Raw genomic sequence first — 17,797 nt, forward strand, 5'->3', positions numbered from 1 at the left:
TTCTATCAGTGTGTTTAAAATGAGATAAACACTGACCATAGTGCCTTCCTGCTTCCTCTAAGAGTTCTGTTTTGGCCAATGAAAGAAGGCTTTCCAAGAAAACCCCTCCATACCATTCCAATACGTTGATCTTTATTTGTATCCTTTAAGATCCCAATTTCAGAACAGAATGTTTTAAAACTCTACAAAACACTGCAACCATTCAGTTGAAGTAAGACATTCAACGTGATAGAAAAAAGATATACATGTCAATTCAACATTATAATTGGACAGCACATACATTTTCTTGCATATTATACCCATTATGGAACTCAAATCAAACAAAAACCGAGCTGTTGAGAAACATTTCTCAGAAAGTTGACAGTACATTAATTCCTGGCTCCCAATCACTCCCCATCAGTACCTGAATAAGAAACCTTTGCGACTGAAGTCCCATACAGCAGCTTATATAGAATAGAAACTAAAAAAAATACAATGACATTCAATTGAAGACTAACTAGACAACCTATAACAAAAAACCCAAATAAGTTATGTTGGTATAGTCAAATAGATATGGAGTGTTTGGAAAGGTGTGCGTAACACTGGAAGAAGTGCATGATCCTATTGCCAACATACGCAACTACTGTAACATCGAAAACAGCCACTATTTACCCTAATCTCAATCTCTTGCCACACAGTAAGCAGCTAACAACAAGGATTGTTAGCTAGCTCACTAAGCACTAGCAGGTACATTAAACATAGACATAGTAAGTCTTCAATAGCTAACAAAAAATAATTGGAATACAGGAAAGCAACCAAATCCCGAGGGTAAATTAATGTAGAGGCATGGTTTATAAAAATCACCACTAATCCACAAAATGTGTTGCTATTATAATTTAATAACAAGCCTAGTATGAATTGTTTTACATTAGGCTTGGTTATGTTTTCCTCTGTTTCTCAGGCCATTAAAAGGCAGCCTAATTAACATTGTTGTCAGCAAACCTATTTTTCACTCTGTCTAAAGTACTGCCCTTATAATAAACAGTCACGTAGGGCTCTAGGCTTTTCCCTTGTCCTTAGTGACCTTCGTCTTTTACATGGTGGTGAGGAGGGAGGAGAGGGGATGGGAGAGGAGGGGAGCTGCATCTCTGGGTTATGAGCTGTGGGTTCATCAACAGGGGTGTCAGTCTCCTCCGATCCATCCTCCTCCCCTTTCCTCTCCTCCGATCCATCCTTCTGCTCTTTCCTCTCCTCCGATCCATCCTTATCCGCTTTCCTCTCCTCCGATCCATCCTTCTGCTCTTTCCTCTCCTCCGATCCATCCTTATCCGCTTTCCTCTCCTCCGATCCATCCTTCTGCTCCGATCCATCCTTCTGCTCTTTCCTCTCCTCCGATCCATCCTTATCCGCTTTCCTCTCCTCCGATCCATCCTTCTCGCCACCCTCAAGCTCCTCCTCTACACGGTCTCCTTCCACGTTCCTCTCCTCTGCATCACGATTGGCTGTGTTCCCTCCATTCAACCTCAAGTCGAGCACACAGCCTGGGGTGCCCCCATCCCATCTCAAGTCCAGCCCCACGTCTGGCTCCATCTTCCTGTTCAATGCTGTCAGCGGGCTGTACGAACAGAAGTCTGAGCTCTGTGTTCCACTGTCAGCCTCTAGAGACAGTGGTTCCTGCTTTATATGGACTAAGCCCCGAAGGATTTTGGAGTGCAAAGAGCTGACTGACTCGATTTTCAGCTGATTCACTGGATCCACTTTGGCAGTGTTCCTCAAAGGTTCTGTCTGTTTGACGGTCAGGAGCCGCAGGGTTGACGTGACTCCCAGCTTTGGTGCCTTCTTCATTTGAGACTGAGCTGTTCCATCATCTCTGCTGTCATTTTGCCTGTCTTCATCTCCACTCCCTTCTCCATTTCCCCCCTTCTGAGCCATAGCCTTAATTTTAGAATCCTCCCCTGGCTCCCTCTTACTCTGAAAGACTATCTCCTTTTTATCACCTGTTAAACTTGTGAATAGTTCTTCCTCAGTCTCCTCTGCAAACCCAGGGTCTCTCGGTTCAGTCTTGACTACAAGGTTAGCAGGAGGAGTGGAGCAAGTCGACTTGTTAGACAGATCAAGAGGTAGTATATTAGCAGGCTCCTGTTCGTAGTCAGCTGTCTTTAAGGCCAGATCCAGCGGAGCATCAGAGGAGTAGCGCCGGTTTGCCTCTGCTATGAGGCTCAGACCCGGCTCAGAGGTGAAGCTGGACTGGCACAGCACCGGAGGAGGGGCTCCTGGATTTGGTGCTGGGTTGAGTACCTTCCACTGGGGCTGGGTGCCTGAGAGGGCTGGGAACTGGGGGGTGGAGGATGGGCCAGAGAGGCCAGAGGCCAGAGGGGTGTTGGCAGGGACAAACATGACCAAGGACACCCCAGGAGGAGGCTGTTTGTCCAGGCTGAGCTTCCACAGCCCCTTGGTGGGTTGGTCAGGGCTCACTACACGGACAGCAGTGGTGTTAGGGATTCCCATTGTGACTCCGGCAGGGGCAGAGCCTGGCATTCTCACTGGGGTAGAAGCAGGGACTCCCATTGTGACTCCGGCAGGGGCAGAGCCTGACATTCTCACTGGGGTAGAAGCAGGGACTCCCATTGTGACTCTGGCAGGGGCAGAGCCTGGCATTCTCACTGGGGTAGAAGCAGGGACTCCCATAGTGACTCTGGCAGGGGCAGAGCCTGGCATTCTCACTGGGGTAGAAGCAGGGACTCCCATTGTGACTCTGGCAGGGGCAGAGCCTGGCATTCTCACCAGAGTAGGAAGTGGTGCTGACGCTTGTCTCTCTGGTTTCTTCACAGGAGCAGAGACAGGGAGATAACTTGGAGCGAGCTGGGCTAGGGGTTTGGAAAGAGCAGCAGGGGGGTCCTTCCGTGGTTTCTTTGGAGCCATCTGCAAAGAGAGAGTTACAACAGTGAACAGAGAACTACTTTTACCCTTCTCTATCCAATCCAACTTAAATCAAAATAATCCGAAAATACTTCTTCCAAAGAGCCATATACAGTGACAAACGTATATCAGTATATTTCAACAGTTCTTAGGGGGGTAACCCATACTCACCACAGGAGGGGGTTTGCGTCCACAGTCCTTGAGGTGGCTCTCGTAACCCTGCTGGTGAGGGAAGCCCAGGCCGCAGTTCTTACACAGACAGGGCCTCGACCCTGCGTGGCCCCCCATGTGTGACATCAGCATCAAGGCCGAGCGGAAGCCCTTGCCGCACTCGGAGCAGGTCATCACCCTCTGGTGGGCCCCGGCGTGATTCTTCAGCTCGTCAGCCGTGGAGAATGCCTGGCCACACTCCATACAGCGGATCTCATCCCCCTTGGTCCCCTGCTGGCCCCAGCAGCCCGTCTCCCTTTTGTGCCTCTGGAAGTCGTTGTGGCTCTGGAAGACGCCCAGGCATGCCACGCAGTGGAGCCGCTCCGGCTCACACTCGTGCTTACGGTAGAGCCTGGCCAGGCGGAAATGTGCGCGGCACTGGATGCAGGTGTAAGGCAGCAGGCCCAGGTGGGAGAAGCTGTGCTTGAGGAGGGCATTCTTGCGGCTGAATTTCATGGGGCAGTCGGTGCAGCGATAGCTGCGGACACAGCCCCGCTCCTTGTGGCGGCGGAGAGAGCGGCGCAGGCGGAAGCGGCGGAAGCACTGCAGGCACACGTGGTCCGCCAGCTCGCGCTTGTGCTCCTCAAGGTGCTCCTCACACTTGGTCAGGCAGGTGAAGATGCGCTTGCATGCGTCACACTCATAAAATTCCTTCTCAAAGTGGGACTTGGCTAGGTGGTCCTTCAAACCCTGCTCAGAATCGAAGCCCTTCAGGCAAACACGGCAGCGGAGCTGTACGGGTGGGACTGAGGTCTGGGGCTGGGCGTGCGTCCGCAGGTGGGAGCGGTAGTTGGCCAGCTGACAGAAGCGCTTGCCACACTCAGCACAGCAGTAGGGGCGTGCCCCTGTGTGCAGGTTCATGTGCTCCTGGAGCTGGAAGCTGGAGGAAAGGACGAGGTCACAAACGCTACAGCGGTGTTCGCCTGAACCTCCAGGCTCTGCTTCTGAAAGGCAGAGGGAGAAGGGTGTTAAAGGTACAGCAGTCAAAACGTTTTTCAGGAAATGTATGATATTTGGATGAAACCAGATCAAAGTAGGATACCTAAAGTATTAAAAAAATGACTGTCGCTTCTACATTGATAAAGTTTGATCATAAAGTTACTGGTCCCCTCCCCAATGTCAAACACCAGGATTCAAGAGGCGGGAATATTAATATCACATCACAAAATCTCAAATTTGAATACACCAATGGTACGGTCATATTCTCTTACCTCGTTTAAATAAGTACCGCCTTGTAACCAACAATTGCAGAAGGGTGTTCGCAGAGGGCCGTGGTTTACATAACTAGGTAGCTAGTTTACTGGTGCCAAAATTTGACTGCACTGTGTCAGCAAATACAGTATAATTAGAGGTTTCCCCTATTCGTCTAAGGAAAAGATACTTAGAGGTTTCTGCTTTCATCTGTGTCTTGTGTTAGCTAGTAGCTGGCTAGCTAGGTCTTCAGACAGCATGAAACAAAAGCGGGGGAAGGGTTGCCAAAAACGCAGACGCAGTTGTCGTCATTACATCAAGAGACATGCCAAATGGAAGATTCATACAAACTTCTTGACATTGATAGCAGGAGGTGTGGACTCGAGTCACATGCTGTACAGCTAGCTATAGGATCGGAGGCAGTGCAAACATGCAGCTCCAAAAATGTTTGGCGATCAAGAATATGAACTGTTTACTTTGCAAGCTCAGCAGCAATGGGGCTTCAAGCAACAATTACTAGCATAGTCCTACTGGTCTCTTGGTATGTCAAAATTGCTTGAAATTAATAATTTACTTGTATTTGGAATTTGTTAAAATGAATAATTACATAATCAAAATATGTTAGAGACAAAATAATGAAGAAAAGGGCTGTCTGGTAGCCTCAATAAATAGACAAAGACTTGTAGTTGAACAAGTCATTACATGAACAGATGGGTTTTTTACTTGATGTGCGACTCGACTGAGTTGCCCTCAGAACAGCCTCCACTCGTCAGAACATGGACTCTACAAGATGTCGAAATGGTTCCATAGGGATGCTGGCCCATGTTGACTCCAATGCTTCCCACAGTTGTGTCAAGGTGGCTGGATGTCCTTTGGGTGGTGGACCATTCTTGATACACAGGGGATACTGTTGAGCGTGACAAACTCAGCAGCGCTGCAGTTCTTGACACACACCGGTGCGCCTGGCACCTACTACTATATCCCGTTGTAAAGGCACTTCAATCTTTTGTCTCGCCCATTCAACCTCTGAATGGCACACACACAAAATCCATGTCTCAATTGGCCAGTGAGACCAGTGGAGGAAAAAATAAAAACCGCATAATTATCAGCTTCCTTTCAGTCAGCGTATAAAACTGCTTCGCCAGGACAAATATATACACATTCCCTTTTTTCTTGAAACATGAATATCTCGTCGCCTATTGAAACCTGGACTTCCTACTTTACTCGTAACATTACTATCCTTTACTTGCGTTGAAAAATATTTGTCACAACTATGTCAGAATTTCCTTGACTGCCTGGTAGGGAAGAGTGGGGGAAATGTTTGGAAAGTTGCACGTTCACTATTAGTATGGTGAGACCATGGGAAATTGTAACAGCCTTGAGATATATATATATATATATATATATATTGTAGACATGTTTGCGCAGTGGGGAACCTATTGGAACTTCAGTGTGTTACAGGCTTTTGATGCTGAAAGGACAGCAACCGTAATACCAGCACATGTAGGAGAGTGCACTTTTTGTAAAACACAAAAGGGTAAGTAGTGTAGTGGAGGCTATACGCAGGTATAAACCCTATACCCACTTTTCTTTCAGTGGGCATTGCTGATACTCACTTCTTAATCCCCACTGATACGTATCAAAGTAGTGTAGTGGAGGTGAACGACTAACAATTATGCAGTACAATAAAGAAATCATGCAAAGTAGCCTACACAATCGCAAAGCATGTTAAATATATCCACATGCACGCCACTCACAGCCTAGTTTCAGCAGAATATCATCTGCAGGCAGCAAGAGCGAGCAGCTCCCAACTGGTTGTTGCATGGAGCAGCTCACAGAATAATGACATCGGCAGCCAGTAGAGTTAGTAAGAAAGAAGGTTAAACATATCTACCAATAAAGGGGGAAATGGGTATGCAAACAAGATATTGAAAAAGTTTGGTCCGAAGTCTTGGTTAGTAAGCTATTAGCGATGAAACTGGCTCTCATGAGGACCGCCACAGGAAAGGAAAAACCAGAGTTACCTCTGCTGCAGAGGATAAGTTCATTTTATTTTTTATTTTATTTAACCTTTATTTAACCAGGTAGGCCAGTTGAGAACAAGTTCTCATTTACAACTGTGACCTGGCCAAGATAAAGCAAAGCAGTGTGACAAAAACAACACAGAGTTACACATGGGATAAACAATCGTACAGTCAATAACACAATAGAAAAATCTGTACACAGTGTGTGCATATGAAGTAAGGAGGTAAGGCAATAAATAGGCCAATAGTGGCAAAGTAATTACAATGTAGCAATTTACACTGGAGTGATATATGTGCAGATGAGGATGTGCAGGTAGAAATACTGGTGTGCAAAATAGCAGAAAAACAAAAATGGGGATGATGTAGGTAGTTGGTTGGATTGGCTATTTACAGATGGGCTGTGTACAGCTGCAGCGATCGGTAAGCTGCTCTGACAGCGGACGCTTATAGTTAGTGAGGGAGATAAGTGATTTTTGCAGTTCGTTCCAGTCATTGGCAGCAGAGAACTGGAAGGAAAGGCGGCCAAAGGAGGTGTTGGCTTTGGGTATGACCAGTGAGATATACCTGCTGGAGCACGTGCTACGGGTGGGTGTTGCTATGGTGACCCGTGAGCTGAGATAAGGCAGAGCTTTACCTAGCAAGGACTTTTAGAGAGCATACAGGTCGCAGTGGTGGGTAGTATATGGGGCTTTGGTGACAAAATGGATGGCACTGTGATAGACTGTATTCAATTTGCTGAGTAGAGTGTTGGAGGCTATTTTGTAAATGACATCGCCGAAGTCAATAATCGGTAGGATAGTCAATTTTACGAGGGTATGTTTGGCAGCATGAGTGAATGAGGCTTTGTGCGAAATAGGAAGCCGATTCTAGATTTAATTTTGGATTGGAGATGCTTAATATGAGTCTGGAAGGAGAGTTTACAGTCTAGCCAGACACCTAGGTATTTATAGTTGTCCACATATTCTAAGTCAGAACCATCCAGAGTAGTGAAGCTAGTTGGGCGGGCGGATAGCGATCGGTTGAAGAGCACGCATTTAGTTTTACTAGCATTTAAGAGCAGTTGGAGGCCACGGAAGGAGTGTTGTATGGCGTGGAAGCCAGAGTTACCAGCCTCAGATATTGCAGCCCAAATAAATGCTTCACAGAGTTCAAGTAACAGACACATATCAACATTAACTGTTCAGAGGAGACTGCGTGAAACAGGCCTTCATGGTCAAATTGCTGCAAAGAAACCACTACTAAAGGACACCAATAATAATTGCTTGGGCCAAGAAACACGAGCAATGGACATTAGACCGGTGGAAATCTGTCCTTTGGTCTGAAGAGTCCAAAGATTGAGATTTTTGGTTCCAACCGCCGTGTCTTTGTCAGACGCAGAGTAGGTGAATAGATGATCTCCGCATGTGTGGTTCCAACCGTGAAGCATGGAGGAGTAGGTGTGCTGGTGCTTTGCTGGTCAATTGGAGGTGTACCTGTGGATGTATTTCAAGGCCTACCTTCAAACTCAGTGCCTCTTTGCTTGACATCATGGGAAAATCTAAAGAAATCAGCCAAGACCTCAGAGGGAAAAATAAGTCTGGTTGATCCTTGTGAGCAATTTCCAAGCGCCTGAATGTACCACGTTCATCTGTACAAACAATAGTACGCAAGCATAAACACCATGGGACCACGCAACCGTCATACCGCTCAGGAAAGAGACACGTTCTGTCTCCTAGAGATGAACGTACTTTGGTGCGGAAAGTGAAAATCAATCCCAGAACAGAAAAGGACCTTGTGAAGATTCTGGAGGAAAGAGGTACAAAAGTATCTATATCCACAGGCAAAAGAGTCCTATATCAACATAACCTGAAAGGCCCTCAGCAAGGAAGAAGCCACTGCTCCAAAACTGCCATAAAAAAGCCAGACTACAGTTTGCAACTGCACATGGGGACAAAGATCGTACTTTCTGGAGAAATGTCCTCTGGTCTGATGAAAGAAAAATAGAACTGTTTGGCCATAATGACCATCTTTATGTTTGGAGGAAAAAGGGGGAGGCTTGTAAGCCGAAGAACACCATCCCAATCGTGAAGCACGGGGGTAGCAGCATCATGTTGTGGGGGTGCTTTGCTGCAGGAGGGACTGGTGCACTTCACAAAATAGATGGCATCATGAGGGAGGGAAATTATGTGGATATATTGAAGTTACATCTCAAGACATCAGTCAGGAAGTTAAAGATTGTCCATTTGGAAGACCCATTTGCGACCATTGACCCCAAGCATACTTCCAAAGTTGTGGCAAAATGGCTTAAGGACAACAAAGTCAAATTCACCTAACTTATTGTGGGAAGCTTGTGGAAGGCTACCCAAAATGTTTGACCCAAGTTAAACAATTTAAAGGCAATGCTACCAAATACTAATTGAGTGTATGTAAACTTCTGACCCACTGGGAATGTGATTAAAGAAATAAAAGCTGAAATAAATCATTCTATTGTTCTGACATTTCACATTCTTAAAATAAAGTGGTAATCCTAACTGACCTAAGACAGGGAATTTTTACTAAGATTAAATGTCAGGAATTGTGAAAAACTGAGTTGAAATGTATTTGGCTAAGGAGTACGTAAACTTCCGACTTCAACTGTATATTAACACACACACACACACACACACACACACACACACACACACACACACACACACACACACACACACAAAAGTTTGAGGTCACTTAGAAATGTCCTTGTTTTTGAAAGAAAAGCATTTTTTTCCATTAAAATAACATCAAATTGATCAGAAATACAGTGTAGACATTGTTAATGTTGTAAATGACTACTGTAGCTGGAAACGGCTGATTTTTTATGGAATATCTACAGAGGCCCATAATCAGCAACCAATGGCACGTTGTGTTAGCTAATCCAAGTTTATCATTTTAAAAAGGCAAATTGAGCATTAGGAAACCCTTGTGCAATTATGTTAGCACAGCTGAAAACTGTTGTGCTCATTAAAGAAGCAATACAACTGGCCTTCTTTATACTAGTTGAGTATCTGGAGCATCAGCATTTGTGGGTTCGATTACAGGCTCAAAATGGCCAGAAACAATTACTTTCTTCTGAAACTCGTCAGTCTATTCTTATTCTGAGAAATTAAGGCTATTCCATGCGAGAAAATGCCAAGAAATTGAAGATCTCTCACAACACTGTACTTCTCCCTTCATAGAACAGCGCAAACTGGCTCTAACCAAAATAGAAAGAGGAGTGGGAGGCCCCGGTGCACAACTGAGCAAGAGGACAAGTACATTAGAGTGTCGAGTTTGAGAAACAGACGCCTCACAAGTCCTCAACTGTAGGCTTCATTAAATAATACCTGCAAAACACCAGTCTCAACGTCAACAGTGAAGAGGCAACTCTGGGATGCTGGCCTTCTACACAGAGTCCCTCTGTCCAGTGTCTGTGTTCTTTTGCCTATCTTTTATTTTTATTGGCCAGTCTGATATAGCTTTTTCTTTGCAACTCTGCCTAGAAGGCCAGAATCCCAGAGTCGCCTCTTCACTGTTGACGTTGAGACTTGTGTTTTGCGGGTACTATTTAATGAAGCTGCCAGTTGAGCTAACACAACGTGCCATTCGAACACAGGAGTGATGGTTGCTGATAATGGGCCTCTGTATGCCAATGTAGATATTCCTTTTTTTATAAAAAATAAATAAAATCATTTTCCAGCTACAATAGTAATTTACAAAATTAACAATGTCTACACTGTATTTCTGATCAATTTGAAGTTATTTTAAATGGACAATTTTGTTTTAGCTTTTCTTTCAAAAACAAGGAAATGTCTAAGTGACCCCAAACTTTTTAACGGTAGTAGAAAGTAATATATATATATATATAAATAAAAAACACACGCACTGCCTTTGGAAAGTATTCAAACCCCTTGACTTCTCATTTTGTTACGTCGCAGCTTTATTCTAAAATTGATTGAATTGTTTTTTTTCCCCCCTCATCAATCTATACACAACACCCCATAATGACAAACAGGTTTAGACATTTTCGCTAATTTATGAAAAATAAACACATTTACATAAGTATTCAGACTCTTTACTCAGTACTTTGTTGAAGCACCTTTAGCAGCAATTAGAGCATTGAGTTTTCTTGGGTATGACGCTACTATGACGCTATAAGCCTGGCACACATATTTCGGAAGTTTCTCCCATTCTTCTCTGGAGATCCTCTCAAGCTCTGTCAGGTTGGATGGGGAGCGATGCTGCACAGCTATTTTCAGGTCTCTCCAGAGATGTTTGATCGTGTTCAAGTCCGGGCTCTGGCTGGGGCACTCAAGGACATTCAGAGACTTGTCCCGCAACCACTCCTGCGTTGCCTTGACTGTGTGCTTAGGGTCATTGTCCTGTTGGAAGGTGAACCTTCGCCCCAGTCTGAGGTGCTGGAGCAGGTTTTCACTATGCTTCACAGTAGGGTTTCCTCCAGACGTGACACTTGGCATTCAGGCCAAAGAGCTCAATCTTGGTTTCATCAGACCAGAGAATTATGTTTTCATGGTCTGAGAGTCTTTAGGTGGCTTTTGGCAATCTACAAGCGGGAGTGCCTTCTACTGAGGAATTGCTTCCGTCTGGCCTCTCTACCATAAAGGCCTGATTGGTAGAGTGCTGCAGCGATGGTTGTCCTTCTGGAAGGTTCTCCCATCTCCACAGAGGAACTCTGGAGCTCTGTCAGAGTGACCATCGGGTTCTTGGTCACGGAGGCCCTTCTCCCACGAACTGAGCAATTCGGCCGGGCGGCCAGCTCTAGGAAGAGTCTTGGTGGTTCCAAACTTCTTCCATTTAGGAATGATGGAGGCCACTGTGTTCTTGGGAACATTCAATGCTGCAGAATATTTTTTGGTACCCTTCCCCAGATCTGTGCCTCGACACAATCCTGTCTCGGAGCTCTATGGACAATTCCTTTGACCTCATGGCTTGGTTTTTGCTCTGACATGCACTGTCAACTGTGGGACCTTATATAGACAGGTGTGTGCCTTTCCAAATCATGTCCAATTAATTAACATTTACCACAGGTCGACTCCAATCATGTTGTAGAAACAGCTCAAGGATTTTCAATGGAAACAGGATGCAGCTGAGCTCAATTGAGTTTTACGAATGTATTGTATACAGTGCCTTCAAAAAGTATTCACACCCCTCAACGTTTTCCACATTTTGTTACGTTACAGCCTGAATTAAAAATGTATAAAATGTTAATTTTGTGTCACTGATCTACACACGGTACCCCATAATGTCAAAGTGGAATTATGTTTTTATAAATCTTTACAAATTAATAGAAAATGAAAATCTGAAATGTCTTGAGTCATAACAGTATTCAACCCTTTTGTTATGGCAAGTTCAGGAGTAAAAATGTGCTTAACAAGTCACATAATAAGTTGTATGGACTCACTGTGTGCAATAAGCATTTAACATGATTTTTAAAAGACTGCCCCATCGCTGTACCCCACATACAACTATCTGTAAGGTCCCTCAGTCGAGTTGTGAATTTCAAGCACAGATTCAACCACAAAGTCCAGGTAGGTTTTTACAATGATACGCATCAGTAGAATAAAAAAACTAACTTCCCAGGGATCTATAACTCGTGATGATAGTTTGAGCATGTTGCAGTTATTAATTACATTTTAGATGGTGTATCAATACGCCCAGTAACTACAAAGATAAAGGCACCCTTACTAACTCAGTCGCCGGAGAGGAAGGAAACCGCTCAGGGATTTCACCACGAGGCCAATGGTGATGTTAAAACAGAGTTTAATGGCTGTGATAGGAGAAAACTGAGGACGTATCAACAACGTTGTAGTACTCCACAATACTAACATAAAGTCATGGATTACAGGCAACATCCGCAATGAGCTAAAGGCTAGAGCTGCGGCTTTCAAGGAGTGGGACTCTAACCCGGAAACCGGAAGCTTATAAGAAATCCCACTATACCCTCCGACGAACCATCAAACAGGCAAAGCATCAATACAGGACTAAGATCGAATCGTACTACACTGGCTCGGACGCCCATCGGATGTGGCAGGGCTTGCAAACCATTACAGACTACAAAGGGAAGCACAGACGAGTGCTGCCCAGTGACACAAGCCTACCAGACGAGCTAAACTACTTCTATGCTCGCTTCGAGGAAAATAACACTGAAACATGCATGAGAGCACCAGCTGTTCCGGAAGACTGTGTGATCACGCTCTCCGCAGCCGATGTGAGTAAGACCTTAAAACTGGTCAACATTCACAAGGCCGCAGGGCCAGACGGATTACCAGGACATGTACTGCGAGCATGCGCTGACCAACTGGCAAGTGTCTTCACTGTCATTTTCAACCTCTCCCTGTCCGAGTCTGTAATACCAACATGTTTTAAGCAGACACCATAGTGCCTGTGCCCAAGAACACTAAAGTAACCTGCCTAAATGACTACGGACCCGTAGCCCTCACGTCTGTAGCCATGAAGTGCTTTGAAAGGCTGGTCATGGCTCACATCAATCACCACCACTATCCCAGAAACCCTAGACCCACTCCAATTTGCATACCGCCCCAACAGATCCACAGATGATGCAATCTCTATTGCACCCCACACTGTCCTTTCCCACCTGGACAAGAGGAACACCTATGTGGGAATGCTATTCATTGACTACAGCTCAGCGTTCAACACCATAGTGCCCTCAAAGCTCATCAATAAGCTAAGGACCATGGGACTAAACACCTCCCTCCGCAACTGGATCCTGGACTTCCTGACGGGCCGCCCCCAGGTGATAAGAGTAGGTAACACCACATCAGCCACGCTGATCCACAACACAGGGGCCCCTCAGGGGTCCGTGCTCAGTCCTCTCCTGTACTCCCTGTTCAACCATGACTGCTCGGCCAGGCACGACTCCAACACCATCATTAAGTTTGCCGATGGCACAACAGTGGTAGGCCTGATCACCGACAACGACGAGACAGCCTATAGGGAAGTCAGAGACCAGGCCGTGTGGTGCCAGGAAAACAACCTCTCCCTCAACGTGATCAAGACAAAGGAGATGATTGTGGACAACAGGAAAAAGAGGACCGAACAGGCACTCATTATCATTGACAGGGCTGCAGTGGAGCAGGTTGAGAGCTTCAAGCTCCTTGGTGTCCACATCCCCAACAAACTAACATGGTCCAAGCACACCAAGACCGTCATGAAGAGGGCACAACAAAACCTTTTCCCCTCAGGAGACTGAAAAGATTTGGCATGGGTCCTCAGATCCTCAAAAGGTTCTACAGCTGCACCATCGAGAGCATCCTGACTGGTTGCATCACTACCTGGTATGGCAACTGCTCAGCCTCCGACCGCAAGGCACTACAGAGGGTAGTGCGAACGGCCCAGTACATCACTGGGGCCAAGCTTCCTGCCATCCAGGACCTCTATACCAGGCGGTGTCAGAGGAAGGCCCTAAAAATTGTCAAAGACTCCAGCCACCCTAGTCATAGACTGTTCTCTCTGTTACCGCACGGCAAGCAGTCCAAGAGGTTTCTAAACAGCTTCTATCCCCAAGCCATAAGACCCCTGAACATCTAATCAAATGGCTACCCAGACTATTTGCATTGCCCCCCCTTCTTTTACACCGCTGCTACTCTCTGTTGTTATCATCTATGCATAGTCACTTTAATAACTCTACCTACATGTACATATTACCTCAACTAACCGGTGCCCCCGCACATTGCCTGTGTACCCCCCTGTATATAGTCTCACTATTGTTATTTTAATGCTGCTCTTTAATTACTTGTTCCTTTTATTTATTATTCTTATCCATATTTGTTTAAAGTGCATTCTTGGTTAGGGGCTTGTAAGTAAGCATTTCAATGTGAAGTCTACACCGGTTGTATTCAGCGCATGTGACTAATACAATTTGATTTGATAAATGACAGAGTGAAAAGAAGGAAGCATGTACAGAATACAGGTTTCCTGTTTGCAATAAGGCACTAAAGTAATACTGCAAAAAAAATTGCTAAGAAATTTACCTCAATACAAAGCGTTATGTTTGGGGAAAATCCAACACAACACATCACTGAGCACCACCCTTCACACTTTCAAGCATGGTGGTGGCTGCATCATGTTATGGGTATGCTTGTCATCGGCAAGGACTGTGACGTTTTTTGGGGGGGATAAAAAGAAACGGAATAGAGCTAAGCACAGGCAAAATCCTACAGGAATACTTGATTCAGTTTGCTGTCCAACAGACACTGGGAGACAAATTCATCCACCAGCAGGACAATTACCTAAAACACAAGGCCAAATATACACGAGTTGCTTACCAAAACAACACTGAATGTTCTTGGGTGGCCTAGTTACATTTTTTACTTAAAACTGTCTTGAAAATCAACGGCAAGACTTTAAAATGGCTGTCTAGCAATGATCAACAACCAATTTGCCCCAGAATATTTTTTAAAAGAATAAATGGGCAAAGATTGCACAATCCAGGTGTGCAAAGCTCTTAGAGACAAAGCTCTTTAATCCCTGCCAAAGGTGACTAACATGTATTGACTCAGGGGATGAATACATATATAATCAAGATAGTGTTTTATTTTCCATCAAACATGTTTTGTGTAGATTGTTGACAAAAAAATTACAATGAAATCCATTTTAATCCCACTTTGTAACACAACAAAATGTGGAAAAAGTCAAGGGGTATGAATACTTTCTGAAAGTACTATATATGTAATGAAAAGTACCCAGACCTCCCCTTGGAAAGTGAACTGAAATTGAAACTGAAATTGTCCAAGATAAACTAGCTAGCTCACTTGATAAACAGTGCTGACAATTCTATTTGGGCTAGCTAGCTAAATTATACAGCCAACATTTTTTATATATTGATGCTGTTACAATAACCAAACAGTTGGATACATTTTTTTTGTGAAAACATTATGTGATGTATGACAGGATTGAATGTTGCATGCAAATTTCAATGTTGTTTGAGTTGCTTTGTGCATCAGCAAATTTGCTTGAGATAATCTCACTGCAACCATGTTGCTTGACATCAGTGTTTTAAAAAAAACTTCAATCAAGGTGAGCTCCTCACCCACTCAGCCTGCTAGCTCCCGGCCCACTCAGTCTGTCTTTTCAGACTTCCTGGTAGTTTGACATAAGAGAAAACATATTTTACAGAAATTTTGAGCATTTTTAATCATGGGGGAAAAAATGATGGTTGACGTTTTAGTCACTCAAAATGGAATCAGAATGACTGTTGACATAAGAGAAAACATATTTTACAGAAATTTTGAGTATTTTTAATCATGGGGGAAAAAATGATGGTTGACGTTTTAGTCACTCAAAATGGAATCAGAATGACTGTTTGGGAGCTTTAACAACCAACATGAATAGGAAACAAGCATAGACATGTACTTTAACAGATGTGAACTTACAACTGCTTTATGCTAAAAAAAAATGTTTCACAATAAGGTATTATGATTTGAGCTGAAGCCTACCTGGGTCCAGTTCCTCCTCCTCCTCCTCCTCTTCATCATCATCCTCATTCTCAGAAACCTCACTGTCATCTGTTTCCTCAGAGTCCTCCTCTAAACTCTTTGCAACTTCTGCTTCTTTCTCTTTCAGTCCTTGCACTTTCCCATCATCGAAAACACCTTTCCCTCCATTCCTCCCTCCTATTCCCTCTCCAATATTTTCTCCTGGTTCTTCTTCCTCAGTGACCGCCCTTCCTGGCTTCCCTGTGTTTACAGGTTTTGGAGTGGTCTGAAACATTGCAGTCTGGTCTGCAAGCAGCAGCTTGGAATCATTTTTAATGGTTCTTAAGTGTTCAACAGGGGGAGTGGAAGGAGCTGGTACAGTAGTCAACACAGTACCAGCTCCAGCCCGAGACACAGATATCAAGACAGTTTTAGTTATTTTGGGGGTTTGGTGAAGGCTATTGCTTTGACCACTTACTAAACTCTTGGGTAGCAATATGGGACTAACAGGCCGTGAAGTGTGTGCCACTACCACCGGTTTGTGTGTAGAAGGAGGGGGTGGGCAGAGTATTGTCAGTGTCTCTGGGGGCCCAGAGGGACTTGGGGTTACTGTAATGTGAGGGCCAGTCTGTGAGGCAACCTGCTGTACTGTAGAAGCAGTCTGTGAGGCTACAGAAACCAGCTGATCTACACCAACCAGTTCTGGGTCCACAGCTGTAGGGGTGAGTGCAGCAGGAGGAGGCGGCGGCGAGGAACTGGGGATTTGGAGGCTGGCCAGGGGTCCAGGAGAGATATTGTTAGAGGCTGAAGGCGATGGTGTCTCCTTCACACAGGTCATTTCTCTGGGCTGCAAGATGTCAGGGAACCCTAGTTCTGTCAGCTGGATATCGATGGTGAAGTCTGACATGCTGCCTGTGAGACAAACACAATCGATTGATGTAATTCTCTAATGCCACCATTTCAGGATCAGAACAAACGCCATCAGAATTATGTACAGTAAGACCAGACCATAATACAATTCCAATGTCACTAAAAGTAAGTGCCATTAGAAAACAAAAATGTTGAATGCTTTTATGCTAATCTTGGCAGAAAACAGCTAAGACAATGTATTATATTTGACACTGATTCTGAAATATAGAAAACGTAACTAGCCATTTTCAAGCAAGTGCAGTGAGCAGGCAGAATACATGAATGTACTGACTGTGACGGCAACATTCACCATGTTAACTTTGAATTGTAGCTAGCTAACGGTAGCTAGTTATTTAGCCAATCTAATTAAAATCATATGCGCAAAATGCCCCACGTCAATAAAAACGACCTAACTACTATAACTATTGACAGAATAAGCAGGTAAGTTATGACGACATAGGGACTTCCGCAGCTCACCTCAGCTCTACTTGCAACAGTAAAGATGACTAATTTTCAGAAGCTCCACTTGGACAGAAACACCTTGTGGCCATGGAGGCATGCGCTCTTCACTGTCGGAAAAGTATCCAGAAACTATCTTATGTGATTGATCTGTGATACTGTATAACGCTTGTTGCACAAGGTTACTATCTCGCCTAAATATGGGTTAAAACAATGTAATTGTTTTAATTTATTTTGTAACACACAATTTGTTGTAATTGAATCACTTACAAACCGCGACCGATCTACTTCCGTCTTCTACAACAACAATGGGACAAAAACGTCTGGCCCTTTACACACTTAATGACACCTACTGTCGTGGAGGGGTATTACAACAACAAATTATATTTACATTTTAGTCATTTAGCAGACACTCTTATCCAGAGCGACTTACAGTAGTGAATGCATAGATTTCATTTCATACATTTTTATTCTCTGTACTGGTCCCCCGTGGGAATCGAACCCACAACCCTGGCGTTGCAAACACCATGCTCTACCAACTGAGCCACACAGGACCACATTAAGCAGATGCTTTATTCCAGAGTGATTTACAGGAGAAATTAGGGTTAAAAGTGCCTTGCTCAAGGACACATTGCCAGATTTTTCACCAAGTGGGCTCAG

At 44.5% G+C, this 17,797-nt stretch overlaps 1 protein-coding gene across 1 annotated transcript; it reads right to left on the bottom strand.

Annotated features, from left to right (window-relative positions):
- Positions 1–110: 110 nt before the first annotated feature.
- LOC106578221 (uncharacterized) lies at positions 111–17,442 on the bottom strand. Its single transcript, XM_045713023.2, has 4 exons — positions 17,156–17,442; positions 15,791–16,681; positions 3,070–4,052; positions 111–2,901 (listed from the first exon to the last, which is right to left on the bottom strand). Exons 2-4 carry the CDS (start codon positions 16,674–16,676, stop codon positions 1,012–1,014), a joined length of 3,759 nt encoding a protein of 1,252 aa, XP_045568979.2. The 5' UTR covers positions 16,677–16,681; positions 17,156–17,442; the 3' UTR covers positions 111–1,011.
- Positions 17,443–17,797: the final 355 nt, after the last annotated feature.

Source organism: Salmo salar, chromosome 02 (genome assembly GCF_965601325.2).
Source record: "Salmo salar chromosome 02, fSalSal1, whole genome shotgun sequence".
Classification (NCBI taxonomy): Eukaryota; Metazoa; Chordata; class Actinopteri; order Salmoniformes; family Salmonidae; genus Salmo; species Salmo salar.